Here is a 17288-nt window from a genome sequence, read left to right as displayed (position 1 = left end):
GGAAAAAAAAACTTTCCCAAGAAGGCCAAAGAATTTCACTTTCAGTAAAGTGTAAAGAGAGCAAAAAAATATATATAATTCAATGCAGACAATCTCTAGATCTGGACACATAAATCATTTCAAATTAATAATGCCTATTTAATCATATTGCCTGAAATACAGCACACTGATTGACTGAAAACTACAATATCAAATTTGGCTAATGCAGTTAGTGTTGAAGAGGTGCACTTATAGAAACACCAATAGTATATGTTGATATCAAACTCACACTCTCAGTGCTTCATCAATATTCCCCACTGTTACCTAGATCCTGGAAAGGAAAGAAACTAAATACACCCATATCTCAAGGAATCATTTGCACCACATCATCACCATAACCTTACAAACACATTAAGAATAAAAATTATGACTACATACCGGAAGTGCTGAAGAACAAAGCACAAGTATCCACTCCCTAATTTGCTATCAAGTTCTAATGAGGATAAAATCAATCCTAACTAAACATATTTATGTCATTTGCTCATGTATCGAAAACAATGCAAATACTCAAGAGCTACACTACAATTCACTAGTTTTGCTTTAAAATATCTATAACTTGTATATTCTGGTGATCCATACTGTGCCCATCAATTACCAATGAACATGAGCTGCTCCATTATTTGTAAGACCCACAGTTACATCAATCACAAAACAAGGACAATATATCATCCAACTAAGCACATTTTGAACAAAATTCATTAATTCAGCTTTTAACATTCATACAGCTGTAATACTGGATCTAAATGCCCAAGAATAGAAATGTTTAATTGTTATTAACTGCAATAACATAACAGTACTTTTAATCCAATAACCTTTACAATGCTAATTTGACTTTGACAAAATTAGTTGGATTAATGAAGAATGATTATTGGTTTCCAGGGTGTTCACATATTTCTCAGCATTATGAAGAGCACATTCTTGTAAGCACATTTATTACACTAAAATATTCACTACAAAACTAACTTTGCAAAGCAAAAATAAATAAGGCAGTTGGGCTTGGATTGTGTGTTTCTTTCATCTGATAATAAATCTGATTTATTCAATGCTATTATGTAACAAACAAATATAAACAACAAACTTGCATTTGTAGCTTTAGCAGTTAACTGATCATCTCAGAAATTGTAATATTATTTCAAGTTTGAGAAATTGTTACCCAATATGACTTTATAAGGGCCCTCTTCCATGGTAAAAAATGTTGTATTCTCGCTCTAAAATATTTCGATGAAGAAGAAAGAAATGGTTACATTTTATTTTTCAGGATGAGATGTGGATGAAGTAGTTTTTAAAAAATTATAGCTTGGGACAATTACAGTATTTTAAAATGTTGTTATTAATGCTGTTTAATGGTAGGAATGATCTTACAACAATACTCTCTAATAAGCAAACCGCTGTTTTTTTCTTTCAAAGCAGAATGTTAAGCATTATGAAGGGCTATTTGATGACACTGGCCAGGATTTGGTGTCGTTACAGATACATGAGCTTTGCTGCTAATCAGGAGACTGAAATAGATGTAGCCAGGTCATATATGCCATTGTGAAATTTCCTACCATCTCCCCACAAAATGTTCCCTCACTGATTACCATGTGTATGCTGTTTTGATGTTATATTTTAGAGTTAGGTTTTATTTTATGAGTTTAGACTACAATTTAATTAATTTGAAAATCAAGGTTTGTAGAATTCTAACTGCAGTTATATAGAAGGTAGGCTTGTACACTGTTTTACTCTTGCTGCTGTATCATTTATAACTAGAATGAGGAAATGGTGCCATGCTAATCCCCTTATTCTGCCCAGTGTCTATAATGCCAATGTTGATTTCATCAAGACTTGAAGATTATGTGGAAAATGAGTGTGGTACTATATGTGGTCCTAGTGTATAAATATATGTGTAAGTACATAAATATGCTATAGGAAATTGCTAAGCTTATTCGCAAAATTATGTTGCCTCTCCACTAATTCCTTTTATGCTTCAATTCTACAATATTGATGAAGTTTATGGTCACCAATCCTAATGTCAACCTTTGCCCTGATTGCATTTTAGCGAAGCATCATTGAGAGATTTCATCTCCTATCCACAAGACATTATATAAATGCAAATTATTGTAGCTTGTTCCTCTTTATTTCAGTCATATTCTGGGCTACAAATTTTTACACAAATAATGCCAATAATCAGTCAGGTTGAAATAAAGTAGCACTCCCTTGTACCCTCAGTCTTTTCTAACTAATATTGATTTACAGTGATACCACACAGTGATTCTTTGCTCCTGAAGAAAAAAATCATAGATAAATGATATGTTAAATTAAATAATAATTTCCTTTTGTGCTGAAATGAAGCAACTAATGCACTACAGGAGCACCTGCTCAAACTGTAAGCTGTAAGTTGATAACTCAACAGCAGGTGACATGAGTGTTGGGAAGGTTAACTGCTGACAGCTGAGACAACTATCCGAATAAGTGTTTTTATCAGTAACATTGATGAGAATCAATATGGTAAATTGTTTTGGTCTTGGGTTCAGGTCTTTTTTATTTTCCTTCGATAAGCATAAATTATTTTGGATTTTTATAGCTAAGTAGTTAGCCTTTTCAGTCTATTGCAGGAAGGTGTTAGTTCACCAAAATATTGTGAATGGAGCCATCCTGATGCTCTCCTGTCTTTCCAATCTGAGGTGGTGGAATGCATTCACAGATCAGTTTGTTGTTCAACAAAATAGAAACATTTATAGTGCAGGGTATGTGAAGAATGATTAAAATGCATGATGTAAACCATAAATTGCATGAAAAGTGTTCTATATTAAAAAAAAACTCTGTTAGTCAGCTATTGGTCCCCTAACAACTCCGGATGTTTGCAAGAACAGTCCATTCCTATAAACTAAAAAATAGCTTGCCAAAAAATGACTTCAACAGAATTAGTGTAACATCCCTGGCCTGTGCGTCTGTGCTTGGGTAAACTTTCTGAAAAGGCTGTTATTATAATCATTTCTAAAACAGAAGTAAAAGAAATTAAAGTGGATTTGTTTTATTTCACTGGAAATCAACTTTCTGTTTTGAACACAGGCCCATGTATTTCCACTTTAAATATCGCTAAGCACAGACGAAAGAAAAAAATGTAAGTCTTCACAGAGGACTGAAAATACTTCGCCAACAAAGATAACTAGTGTATACGCGGGTAGAGCCCGCTGCTAAATAGCTACTCCAATCATGACGATTTGGCTGGTGATTTTAACAGCACCTTAATACACCTCAGGATGAAAACATACCCGCTTTAAGATGGAACTGTAAACTAACATTTGGCTCTGTAACAGAGAGTATGTAAATCTTGATAATTGATTTTGGCACATTATTTAGAAACCAAAGTAATCTATCCGCAGAACGTTGGGAGTGGGCTACTTAATGAATCAAGCACTTTTAATGTTTCAATACTATTCGGTTAACATCTTCCAATAGTTCGTTACCATCCTTATTGCACGCTATATCATGCAATCGAACAAACTGAATTTAAAAGAAAAAAATGTTGTACGCAGCAAATGAAATCATCTGCCATGCCAAAAAAAAAGGCGTCTTAGTCGAGGAGACAGGCAGCAACATTTATAATAATTTCCTTTCGCAATGCCGTGCTTTAGCAATGCCTTCGTCCGATACATCGCTGAATCCAGAGTGGGAGATGTGCTTCATTTAGAGAGCAGTAGAGCCAAAACTTCGAACACCATCCTACCACAGAGAGACATCGAGATTGCAAATATGGCAATAATTAAATAACTGCTCGAAATTGGAAATCCAGCGCTTGCTACAGCCGAGTTTAAATACAGAGAGACGGAAGTACTGGTGCACAATATTTTACTTGGCGAAAAATCAATTGAAAAACACTCTCTTTAGTTAAGAATTACTTCTACAATACAACTCATGATGTGGTACTTTTAAAGCTAAGAACACAGAGAGGACGTTATAACTTTTAAAAGACAGCGCAGTAAGTCTTTAATTTTACTCGTTTGTTTTGATTAACGTGACTTTGACCTCAGTTCAGATCCCTCACCTGATTAAGTCGATGTGCATTAGAGCCCTGAAGATTCCTTGGGGGATTAGTTTAATGTGTTAAAACTGTAATTCTACGTTCTCTGATCATCGAGCAGACTTTTAAAGAATCCAAAAACGCGGCTTTAACTAAAATTCAAATCGCGACAAGCAACGTAAACTTCAATCGACTGTGTGCTCGTTGCCTTGACGGGCTCGTATTCATTTAAACTAAAATGAAATTCCTTTACCCTGGGCTCAGCTAATGACCTGCGAATAATATGTGTAACAGGATATGATCTGAGCATGCATTTACCGGATGCATATAAATATAGCCAGCAAGCAGAAAAGACGCCAGACCTCGTAGAACACGGAAACGTGGTACGCAGTGAAATAAAGAAAAAGCTCAAAACGAGCTTATCAGATATATGTCAGGTCGTCTGACAGGCATCGGCTCACATAAGAGTGACTTCCAGCAAACTAAAATCTCTGTCCAGTACACACTGTGAGGCTCTCGCCCAGTTCCGGCACAAAAGCTGCTTTGCAAGGAATATCTGCCTGGTAGATTTATTGTTGGGAGTCCAGAAACTGCAGAGAACCCGCCCAAATGATTACAATCACGAGTGGAAAGATATTAAACCCACAACTATCACTCATCTGAGCCCTGCCAGGGCAAACGATTCCAACTGGAGGGCTCCAGAGTCTTCTCCCACGCACCCCTTTATACCTTTTGCCCCAGGACGTTTGACTTTTACGAGAGCTTGGACATTGGTACCGTGCCAGGCGCTGGATATTCCAATAGATTAGAAATATTTCAGCACGAATTCTACAGAAACACGGCCAAGAAAGCGGGATCAATTTCGCGCGCTCGGACGCTGCAGGAATAATTTAAAAGTTCATTTTAATATCCCATACAGTAAAATCAATTTTTACTGCTGAATATAACAGTACATTTTAGCACATGGAGGGTTTTATTGAACGCTGGAAGGCAGATTGTATTCTACCAAAAAGGAAAAAAAAACAGTGGGACACTTTATCGAATTTGGGCATGTAATCTATATCGATTACTTTGTTTTGGGGTGACTGTTAATTCGTATATACATCAAAACGCTCCAGTAAATAGGTAATTAAAAATGCCACTATAAATGATTCCAATATACAGATATGCAATGCGCAAATTTATGTATCTGCCGTCAGTAGTAAACTGTTTCAGATGCATGAAATTAGAGCAACTGCAATATAAAACATCCAAGTTGAAACAAACGAAGATATGAATATCAAAATAATTAGCCATGGTTGCTGTTATATTGTTAACAATAAATAAATAAACAAGTTTATCAACTTTGGAAAAAATTATGTGAAGTTTGTAGCCTGCTGTCGCGCTTTCTGGGTTTTGAAGAGTACTGCGAAGTATCCAGCCGGTGTTTGTAATTTTACAGAGTGTTCATTAAGAATAAACTTTGGAACATAACGTATATAAATATACATCGGCGATACAATTTATAATTTATTTGAAGGATTTTACCTAATTTTGGGGAGGGGCGAAGCAAACTCTCCCTTATGTTGCTGAGTAATCCAAATTTAATAGGCAGGTGAGTTTGACTCTTTTTCTTGCAGTAGATTGTTAGAAAATGCATTGCACGCCATTGAAAGCGGGACAAAAGGGGACACAAATATAGTTTACATTGAACTTCTTATTTTATTTTATTTTATCCATGTTGGAGTTAGCGTATTTCTGTACGGATTGGAGTTCTGGCGGAATTATTGTGAATGAAATGATTTACCTTTACCGGTGAGCGCGATCAGAAACTCGACAACTTCCAGTAGTCTGGAATGTTATCGTGAGGACTACGTTTTAAACAGTTCGTTGTTCTGAATGGAAGGCAAGTGTAAAACTCGATAAACAAGCACCCGTGTCTGTTCCAGCTGTACTCCCAAACTGAAACGCAACCCAAATGCTTCACATCCTCGCTGTCTCGTTCTAAAATACTGCTAATATCTGCTGGTTTGTAGGGTTTAAAAAAAATCAAGTAATTAAATGAAGAATCAGATTTAAGTAAAGAATTAAGACCAATATAACATGCTTGGCGAGGGTCAACTAAGGGCGGACACAGTTCAACATTACATAAAATTACGTGGCGTTATTTTGGATAGTGGTTCTGAGCTAAAAGTTCCTCCTTTTCTGTTCTAACCCGGTGTCGGGTGCCTGCGAATGTCAATAACGGGATGAAATAGCTGATGAAGTTGCTTGTAATCGGGCTGCAATGATTGCGAGGCTGTTTTGTTGCCGTATTATTGTATTGTGTTGTACCGTATTGTGTTGTGTTGTGTCTAACACTGAGAGATCGCGCCTGATGTGCTCTGGTGTCGTTGTTGGAGTGTGCACACAGCGTGACACTGATGGATGCGCCAATGGTTAGACGGACAGATGTTAGGGCGGATCTAACGGAATGTGCACGTCTAGATTGGGCTAAAACCATCTCGATTCCGTGAAAGTCACTTAGTCAGCCCTAAAGGCAATCCGGGGAGGATGCAGGTAGCCTCTTTTGCCGGCCGGATTGCTGCTTTCCCCATCATATCGGACTGAATGGAGAGTCCCTGCGATTGGCGATGAGATGAAGCTGACCAAATTTGGCAGGAGAAGCAGAATTTGACAACTCACCACTTTTTTTTCCTTCTCTCTCGTCAAGCAATTCGTCATTTCCAGGAGCACCCACACTTCCAGGGACTCGCCGACTTGCAATGTTCATCCTGTGACAAGCTGAAAAACAGACAACTTAGCCCTCGTCACCAGCTGAAAGTGGAGCGGATTTCGGTGCAGGGACTTGGGGAGAGAGCAAAGAGATTAGAAATAAACTCGGCACGGCGCACATGAAGTTATGACGCAGGATATTTAAATCTGCCCAGTTTTCAGACTGTTGGAATATTTCCAGGGCTTCAGAGAATGGGGAAGATTGGCCATTTCTGATCTTACCGTCAAGAGTCAGATCTGCCCTTGGCTTCGCCGCTCAACTCCACTAAGAATTTGCTACTGGCTGCCTGACATCTTTAAAATAGCGCCTGGGACAGAAAGATCGCCCCTGATCTGCTCTGGCTGTCATTAAATACCTATCTGCCAAGAGAGAGAAAAAAAGTGCACTAGGCAGCCAAGAAACTGTTTGGCATTCGCTGGCCCATGTTCGCCAAAGCACTTCAACACACTTCCAGCCCGTCCCCCGTTTCTGATGTTCATTTCCGTAAGGGACGCGCAATCGAGCTCCAACCCAATCGATCCCTGTCTAAATGGAGGTTCCTGAACGCTCAGAGATCTGCCTGTGGACCATCTGATCGGCAGAGAGCTGGCGGATTCCCCCGACAAAGCCGTGCCAGAGCCCCGCGGGCTTGAAGACTTGGCCAGCTGCCCATGAGGCAAAGGTGCCGCCGGGGTCTGCACTAAGCCTGAGCCAGCGAGGGAGGGAGGCGCCGGCGAGCTGGGAATTGCCTCAGATCACTGCCAGAGAGAGCCACACACCTCGCACAACGGAGCGGCAATTGTGAGTAGATACCCCTGCCAGCTCTCTGAACACTTTCAAACAATCCGTGGTACGGCGACCGGAGACCAGATGCATAGTGGGGGCGGGGGAGGGACGTATAAACCCGCCTCACTTAATCATTTTGCATTTGATCCCCCCCTCCTTCTCCAAGAAGCCTTATAAAATAACTAATAACATTTTTAAAAAGTGGTCTGTTTGGGAATATCCAGCCATCCCGGGAACTGTAGCCCGGACGAGCTCCTGACATGTGCTGACCCCTGCGCTCACGATGGGGAGGGTTGCTGGTGGCCGGGCTGCGGGATGCTGACGAGTTGAGTGTTGTTTTTTTGTTTGTTGGAAGTTGACAGTTAAAGAATGCCGACTTTGGGTGACGCGATGATCTCGTTTTCTTTTGAGCTTGCCTGTTGCAGCTCGCAGCGAGGAGCCGAGGCGATGTGTTGTGGAAGAGAGAGAGAGAGAGAGAGAGAGAGAGAGAGAGAGCGAAAGAGAGCTGCGCGGCTCTGAGTGAGTGAGTGAGTGAGTGCCTGCCTGCTCCCCTCTCCCTCCCTCCCTCCCTCCCTCCCCTTCTCTCCCCCTCGCACTCTTCTCTGAGCCTCTCTCTTTCTGCCCGATCCGACAGCCCGAAGCCCTGTCGCTGTTTGCATGAGAACGGCGCCCGGCCGCCGCGCAGCCACCTTGGAAGGAGTTGGGGATCAGTCGGGCTAACTCCGGCCAGCATGCCGAGGAGGAAGCAGCAAGCGCCCAGGCGCTCAGCAGGTACGGGACTGGGGGAGGGGAGGGGGAGACAACGGGTCCATTTACCTTTGGTGAAAACCATCCTAATGCAAGAAAGAGAGAAAATAAAATTCTCTCCCATTCTTTGGTTAACTTGTGTCACCACGTCACTCCCCCCCCCCATAAAAAGGGAAGATCAGAGGTCTTACAAAAATTCAAAAACAAACAGTGTTTGTCAGCTGACACTCATGCCGCTTCGACTGACTGACTGACTGACAGGGCTTGCGGGGCTTTTCCTCTCTGTACTTTTAAAAAAATTCTGCTTTAAATGTGTAATTGATATATATTGTAAATGTAATGTCAAGTCCAGTTTAAGTTGACCCCCGCCGCCGTCGCCTCAGTGTGTGTTGGACAGAAAACTAGGAAGCTCCACCATCAACAATGGGCTTGTGCAATGGAACTGGTTTTTATAGACAATTGCCATCCTTGATTTGATGCGTGATTGATTGCCTGTCATCTGGCGTGCTTTGATCTATTCATTCCCGATAAACATCAATAAATCACTCACCATAGCAACGCACATGCCCATGACGTAACACCTGCCCTGTCATCTAGCTGTCAAACCACTTCACTTCTTTTTTCCCTCTTTTTTTAAAAAAAAGAGAGACCAAGGGATTGGACAAGATTCTTTTAAGAGAAAAAAAGATGTTGACACAAACTTAAAGGCATGTCGGCTAAGAGAGGGAAGAATAGGACTGTTCTATCAAAATGACCCGTCAAAACGACTTTGTTTCATATTTGATTTAATTGTCTCTCTCCTGACAGGCACATTCATCAATAGCTTAATGGTCAATCAGAAGTTGGCAGAGTGAGTGCTTTCATTCTTTCCCATGCAGAGGCTTTGGCATACTTTATCAAAATGCCTTTGCCTAATGGATATGGGGAAGGGGTTGTTGATGACTGAAAGACCACTTATTTAAAAACAGAGAAAAAAGAGTATTTATGCCGTTGATGAAGACAAATTAGTGAGCTGTGCATGATTTTTTTTTTCTGTTTTGTTAGAGGCATAGCAACTTCCTGTAATTTTTTTCCTCTTGGCCCTCACAGCTGCAAGTTATAAGGTTCATGACTGCTTTGTGGTATACAAAGAGTGATGACAAATTGATTGCTCTGTAGTGATGGAAGTAGCACACACACACAAAAAAAAAGATGTCGGCTGATGTGCTGTGATGGTAACTTCGGGAAATCAGTCCCCAGCAATCTTGAGCGGATTGAGTATACACAAGATTTCCCAAACTGAAAGGTCCACTCAGCCGTAAAAAAAGAAAAGTTGTTTTGCCAGCTTCATTAGTGTTCACCTAATTAGCTGTAAACCTGATGGATTCCTGACAGGTTTAATGATTGGAGATGACAAGCTCCACGCACTGTCATACAGCAGAATTAGGTTTGCAGCTAGTTTGATGTAATCAAGTTGATATTACACAGTCCTAGTTGCCTTTAGTTGTGCATTAACTCAATTTTCTGCTGCAGGTGACAAATGGGCTTTGGTACCTGGATAATCATGTCACAGGAATTAGGGCCTTTTAATGGTCTCTGGTAGAATAACAACAACAACGAACAACCCCCAGCAATGGCGGTTTTGTAGACATAACAGACAGGTGCACAAATTCTTTATGTCTTGCTGCATTGTGACAGCACATTGTGAATTGTCTAATAGAGAAGACTAAAACTGTCGACAAGAATCTGTAAAAAGATTGATTTAGTTTATGGGCTCAGTAGGAGAGAAATCAACAACGATCAAATGTAATAAGGTATATGTAGAGCATAATACACTTTCTAAGAAAATAAAAAGGTGTGGATTGTATATTGCTGGAAGAAGGTTTTCTAGTTTCCTCATGTCAGCTGTAGGCAGAAACATTTTAGTCCATTATCACATGCAGTAAAATATAAAATTAAGCAGCTTTTGAACTAGATTTTTAAGAAGTAATAGCAAGTGCACATGGAAATGGGAAATAATTGAAACATTTGTTATTCGTTTTCCCCATCTTAGTATGTAAAAGTTTAAAATTTATGTGTCAACAGTGTTGTCCTATTTAGATACAAAATGATCTATGCCAAGTAAAGTGAATCAATCATGGAGATGAACTATGTGAAGCAGAAAGCTGTATTGTACTCATTGGATTAAGATAATCTGTTTAGTTGTTATTGCCATCATCCCAAACATGAGGGAAGCAGTGAGAGGTAGAGTACCTACAGAGGCACTTGTAGTTGACTGTTGCAGTATTATTTGCCTGCAAACCTGCCACACATTCTCTGTTGGATGGAGATTCTCCCGAGCAGCCAACTGACAGAATGATTGGTTATGGTCGTTCTCAGCTTTTGCAAGGAATGAACAACAAAGAGAAAAGGAGGAAAAAAAGCATAACCATAAGGCTGCCTGAAAGTTTCTTTGAAATATTTAACCAGTAAACAGAATTTTCCAGAATCAACTGACATTGTTTCCATTAGCTTGACAGCTGTCAATTAAGGTTTCAGTGCTCTCCTGGGCAACAGTTTATTGCATGCAGTTGATGCTGTCATTTTGTTCCCAGTTTTGCCTTGAGCACTATCATGAGCAGGAGTGAAATAGTCAATAACTGATGTATCAGCAGTTATTTCTTAAATTGGCTCACAAGTCTGCATTTTTCTTTTGCTAAAGATTGTTTTGTAAAGTGATTAGAATGAATTGTGACTGCTGCAGGGTTATGGGAATGCAGTGAAGCCAGGGTGAGTTAGCAGGATGAGACTGGTTCATTTTGTAACATAGGATTGTTAGGGCTCAGCTAGGAGTGAGAGAAAGGAATGAAGGTACACATCCGTCAATCCATCAATTCTGCCTTTTCAAATTCAGAGTCCAAAAAAGGTTCATTGATTAATGTGTTACATACAGAGTATTGTGTTCCGCACACCCTAAAGTGTTTGCTGTTAACTAAAATTGCAATACTTGAAGAATGCTTTGAATAGCTAACTTCTTTTTTATATGTAATTATGAATTATTAATCTGTATTGTCAGGGCACATGTTATCAATTATGAATATCTGGTTTCATCACCCACAGCAGCTGTTAAGAAAGGGGAAAGCGTAACTAAGTCACTTTATCTTGTAGGATGGGGTGTTTGTCATCCATTGCAAAGAAGTGCTTCACTTCATCATTTATTCAATGATCAAAAACACAAAACTTGCTTATTCTTAGCTCTAAGTATGTATTTTTAGCTGCCATCTATGTTAAAATGAAGTAAGGTGGTTAGCAAAGATACCTCAAATTGGCTTTTCGATGTGGTAGTAGCCCTGGTTAAGATGCATGTCACTTCTTAACTATGGTTATTGCCACATATGATCAGAGGTGGCCTCCCTTACAAGACAGTCATAGCAGGGCAGCTCTCTGCTCTGATAATCGTACCTGCCAGAAGAGTGGAACCCTAGTCATGAGAGCTGAGTTGTATTTTAAATTTGCACATAAGAAGGGCTGGGCAGATGCCAGTGGAGGGCGTTATGCGTCGCTGGCAGCCACACACTAACGTCTTCATTTCCATAGGGATTGTAAAGCTGGCGGGATACCAATACCAGTGTCATGCCGCCTCACTGTCTACAATTGGAAGATGCCAGCCTGAGAAACCCAGGGATCAGGAGGTGACATTTTATGCTGGTTTACCATAGATTATGTTAGGAAGGATGATGCTATCCAATCTGTGTTTGAATGGATTCCATTCTGCCTGCACTTAGATTTGGTAATATAACTGGTAGTTGATTATCAGTTGGGAAATCAAGCATGTTTAAATATTGTTGTATTGAGACATGTTCTTAGAGTCTATTTGCTGACAAGCAAAATGCGAAATGGATTCTAGTTGTTTTATATATGTGTGTGTGTGTGTGTGTGTGTGTGTGTGTGTGTGTGTGTGTGTGTGTGTGTGTGTGTGTGTGTGTGTGTGTGTGTGTGTGTGTGTGTGTGTGTGTGTGTGTGTGTGGTGTTTGTTGGTATTGTTAGGCATTCCATTTGCAACTGGTAATCCATGTGATAAGTAATTGTAACAAGGCTTGAATATGCAATGCAGTGTAATCTAATATTACCACACTGGGAGGCAGGGGATGGAGGGTGAAGGCAACATTCGTCTGTGGAAGTGTATTCTTGAATTGGTAGTTGGAGATGGATCTAATAGTGTTGTCCATCCGTTGCACTCCCCTCCCAGTACTAGAGTGAGTTCATTGGGGTAGAGTACTAGCAGTGGCCAATTGTATAGAGTCTGTTTAGCACCAGCGACCAAAGTTGAATTTCTACCCCGTGGAGCTGTGATCATAGGAACAGGAGTAGGGCAGTCAGCTGCTCAAACAAGTTCTGTCATTCAGTTAGATCATGGCTGATGTGTACCTCAGCTCCATTTACCTGACTTTGATCCATCTACCCTGATACCTTTGCTGAATAAAAATCTGTCGATCTTTGAAAATTTCTATATTCTTTTGTTGTCATCTACAGTGTCAAGTAGCAGCTCTGGAATAAAGCACATCTGGTCCTCTTTTGTGACAATTATATGAATACACTCGAGTCAGTATATGGAACACAATAGTGATCAACTTTTCTCTGCAGCCATTTTTAAATCAGAGCAGAAGTTATTAATCGTTCTGTGAAAAAAAATATCCAATTATGATTCCTTTTTAAAGGAAACAGAGTGCTGTTTTATGTAGCTCCAGGTTTGGGCTCTGTGCCTAGAATTTTTTTCTTGCTAGATCAAGCCTTTCGCTTGAGGGCTGGATCCCAGCAGGGGCCCAGGAGGCTTGGCGAGGTCAGTGAAGACTGGCAGCCATCAGTCATCCATCTGTGACACAGACTCTGTTTTTGATGGCAGAGATGATGAAAGGCCTGGGAACTATGCAGGCCCCCGTAATCAGGGCCGTGCTGACATCCTTCTCAACTTTGACAGCCTCTTCCTTTTCTCTCTTCACCGCCAAGACTGTCTCAACTGATATTCCCCCCCCCCCCCCTCCCAGTTTCATGTCGCTGATCAGTCTCAGATGCTGGGAATTATTGTACGACGGGAGGGGGTGTTACTGGTAGTGGGATGGGCAGGTGTTGGTGGAAGTCTGTTTTTGTACTGTAGGCCTGTTGCTAATTAATGTTCTTCCATAAGATTCTGTCTGAGTTGAGTAATGTTTTTGATCTTTATGCCTGATAACTGCATACTTAATGAGATTTCAAAGCTTCTTGAGCTGTGAACGCAGCTCCCTGCAATTATTGACAGATGCCTCTTCTTTGCCATTGGGTTCAGCTTCATAAATCCTCTTTCAGTAATGAGGTTCAGAAGTGCCACCTACCCGCAAGTTAATGAAAGGTTGGGGGGTTGTGGGGGCTGAGGCATGGGGGTGGTGAGGGATGGGTGAATGACGGAACTGCCCACGCCTGTCCCAATGTTTCTTTTTCTTAAAATTTAAAATTTTACTGTGCAGATGCCAAGCTCATTCACATGCGCATTTTTACCTGTCCGTGTGAGAGGCTAGGAAGTGCGCGTTGAGAAACTTTGTTTATGTATCACCACTCTAATTGTTGAGGGGTTTGACGGAAGCCCTCTTTTTGTGGTTTCCGTCAGAGGAGCAATTTTACAAAATATTGAAGGGCAGGGAGGAAGAGTTTCTCGGGTCTCATGTCAGCTTGGCCTCAGCGTGCACTTGAAACATGGTAGATTTCATTTTCAGAGTTCTGAAACCAGATCCTGGTTGAGAATAGCTGCACCATGCCAAACAGTCGATTTCCTTTTCAGCAGAGTCATATTTCACTGACCCACCCTTTCCTTCTGACAGAATGACATGTGTCATTTATCAAATGGGGCCTGCCAGATAGAAGGGAGGGAATACAGCCCAGTTTTGTGCACCACTGTCTTTTCCTCTTAGCACAGAGTTGAGAATAGGAACTGCTGATTTTGGAAGTGCAAGCTTATGGGAGGGATAGGAGCAGGAGGGTAAAGTGGAGGGCGGGGAGAGAAAAAAAGAGGAGGGAGAGAAAGATTGACAGAGTAAGTGAAGAGGTTGTGTGCTCTGCTATTATCGACAATGCCACTCCCTAAGCCCTTGCAGCAGATTTTGCACTTAGGAGACAAGCTGACAGGTATCAGTCAAGCAGCACAGCGTGCTGGGGGGTTGTGTAAATGAATCTGGGAGCTCTTGGTTTCACATGATTCAAACGTACATTATTGAAGATGGATGTTTCTTAAAAAAAGATTGATGATGGATATCAGGCTTATGGTGCCATTTATCATTTTGAATATTATTTAGACTTGCCGTGTAAAGCTGTAACTTGAGAGTTGGACGAGCTGGGACGGAATGGAGGCCTAGATGTGCACAATTTGATGGATGACTTTGCTTTCTAGTTGTTTGTTACCAGATACCAGCTGGTCATTATGTGGCTGCCTCACATTTTTGTAAGTGAACAGAAAGATCATGTTTAATAAGAGAAATATTCATTTTAATTAGAGAGTCAGGAGAGAAAAGTTTTGTGCAGGGTGGAATAAGTGGATACAATACATCTAATGCAACAAAAGAAAGCCTTAGAGTTGAGGTGTTAATAAAGGACAAAGTAATGGCATCTGGGGAAAATTGTGGCTCAAGTTCAAACACCTATTAATACCAACAGTTTGTTTTCCAGGGTCCTTGTTTGTAGATGTTACAGTGTACCAGGAAGGGAAATCCTAATTTTGTGTTTACTTTCAAAAATTGGGGTTGGGGAGGTAGTTAGAGGTGTGGGATGGGATTGGGGGTAGTTATTATGCAATGAAAACTGTACCTTTCGTTCATGTGTAAACTTTGCTTTCAACTGATACTAAGTCTGTTCCAGGTGCAATTAAAAAATGGAAAAGTTTCAGAGGTAAAGCGTACTTTTGGTCTGTTTTATTCTTGTCTTTTTACTGTTTTATAGTCGGGAGACATGATTTATTGTAGCCATCCATCTTTAGGGCTCATCCATCACATCCTGGTTGCTAGGCAATCATGGCAGCAGCTGTTTGCTTTGAATCAGACAGAAAAGTTGTCAATCATCAAAGGCAGGTGAATAGCATTAGAAACACGCTATTGTCAGACAGAATAATTAATCAAAGCAAGAAAAGATAATTAAAAAGATATGACCCTTGCAAGTACTTGCTCTGGATTGCTTGAAAAAAAAAGCCCAGTCTTTTCTAGACACTTAAGCAGCTGAGGGCTGATAAAATATGTACTCTGTTGTGCATAGTTTTTTAATTAATAAAAAAATGATTTGGCATTCATGGCTCATTCAAGAGAAAGGTCTGAGCAAAAGCTAAAGACATTAGTGTTGTTTGCTTGAAAGCTATGACAAAGAATTTTAACTTTTTTGTCATTAACCAGTTGTTTCCTGTGTGTCTTAGACTGCATGCTTCTTTCAGCTGCCGACTCTCTACCTTTGCAGTAGTTACCTTGTGAGCATCTTTGGGTAGTTTCTGACATCCTCTGTGCACCCATAAGGTAGAAGTGGAATGAAATCCATAAAGAAGTTTTCAGTCATGTTCCCAGAAGCATTTAGAAAGTCAGGAATGTATTTCCCTTAGGCACCAGGAAAGTCTCTGGAACTTCTGCTGGTTCATTTCCAGTTTGAACAATGGTGAGGTATCCAGGAGAGCCATTGTTCGTTGTGATAGGGACCTAACTGCAACTACCATGAGATAGCCTTATTCTCACATGTTCAGGTTTCTAATATTCATATGTGGTGCAAAGTAATGAAATCACAATGAGCAAAAATGGCATTGGGGTCCTGGGGGAACTGGACAAGCAACTCTGTATCTTCTAAGCCAATCATAGTAGAGGATCAAGACAGAAATACAAGTTAGAAGGTTTGAATTCAATGGTAATTCAGGAAGGGTAAGAGAAATGAAAAAAGAAAACGTGTTCGGCTGAGTCGAAGAGAAAACAGATAGAAAGAAAAATTGTTTTTTTTAAATATATCTTTAATATAGAATGAAAAAGTCTTACAGCATAGAAACAGGCCCTTAAGACTATCAAGTCTCTGCTGACCATGAAGCATGTATTTACTATACTAATGTTATACGTAAATCCCATTTTATTCTTTACACATTCCCAAACACTCCTTTAAGTTTTTCCCACTCACTCACTTACCTTTGCGACAGTGTACAGTAGCCACTAACCTGCACATCTTTGGGGTGTGAAGGAAACTGGGAAACCCAGAGGATACTCACAAGCTCGCAGGGGGAGCATGCAAACTCTACACAGACTGCACTGGACAGACACCCATATCATTAGAGCTGGTGAGAAACAGCTCCACTTGCTTCATCACTATGCTGCCCACAATGAAAATATTGAAACTCCATATTTATAGTTGTTAAACTGGCAGTATCTAACTACAGCAATTTTATTAAAATTGAAATGGACAACCCAAATTTATGGACACTAGTTCAACACATAACTGTTCCATAAGCAAACTAATGCTCTTCATTGCATTTCCATTGTAAGACAAATAGCAATTTGCTTTTATAATGACATTAATAGTGGTGCAATGATACATCTCACAGTGTAACATCAGGATGTTTGAGTTTAGCTTTACTTTTGTCTCACATGTAAAGTTTCGGTAGCATTTGTGCATAAGTAAAAGTGAGCGCCATTAGCCTGACTGTTACTTTGACAGTGGTTTCTGGACCATTAAATGGCAAATGATTAGAAATTACAGAAAAATTTTCGAGGTTTAGAGCAAATCCTAGCTACAGATTTTCATCTTCTGTGCAGGATGCTACATTATTTTCCTTTGAAAATCATCCTTGCTCTGTGAAATAATCCTGTGCATGACTGTTGCCACTCTGATTAGTTAGCTTCTGGTTAATAGCTCATCCACATGCATTTTAACAGTGATTCCACTTTTAATTAGAAATACCATTGAGAAGCAATCGAACTGTTTAAACTGAAAGATGATGTGTTATATATACAATGAAATATAACTTGCTAATTAAACTAA

At 40.2% G+C, this 17288-nt stretch overlaps 1 protein-coding gene across 5 annotated transcripts in view; it reads left to right on the top strand.

Annotated features, from left to right (window-relative positions):
• Positions 1-7259: 7259 nt before the first annotated feature.
• Positions 7260-17288, top strand: part of tshz3b (teashirt zinc finger homeobox 3b) — a 93644-nt gene continuing 83615 nt past the window's right edge. For 3 of the 5 annotated variants that reach the window (XR_012101907.1, XR_012101906.1, XM_073070124.1), the window contains exons 1-2: positions 7260-7577; positions 8197-8333. Coding sequence is in view for 1 of the 5 variants with exons in the window: in XM_073070124.1 (XP_072926225.1) it covers positions 8294-8333 (40 nt within the window). In the remaining 4 variants the exon portion in view is untranslated. Of the gene's footprint in view, positions 7578-8196; positions 8334-9138; positions 9160-11864; positions 11960-17288 lie in introns of those variants that run through there. The other 2 variants (XM_073070125.1, XM_073070126.1) reach the window with 2 other exon arrangements.

This window comes from Hemitrygon akajei, chromosome 17, assembly GCF_048418815.1.
Source record: "Hemitrygon akajei chromosome 17, sHemAka1.3, whole genome shotgun sequence".
In the NCBI taxonomy this organism is placed as follows: Eukaryota; Metazoa; Chordata; class Chondrichthyes; order Myliobatiformes; family Dasyatidae; genus Hemitrygon; species Hemitrygon akajei.
The sequence above is the reverse complement of the archived record's forward strand: the minus strand, read 5'-3'. Positions and strand labels throughout refer to the sequence as shown.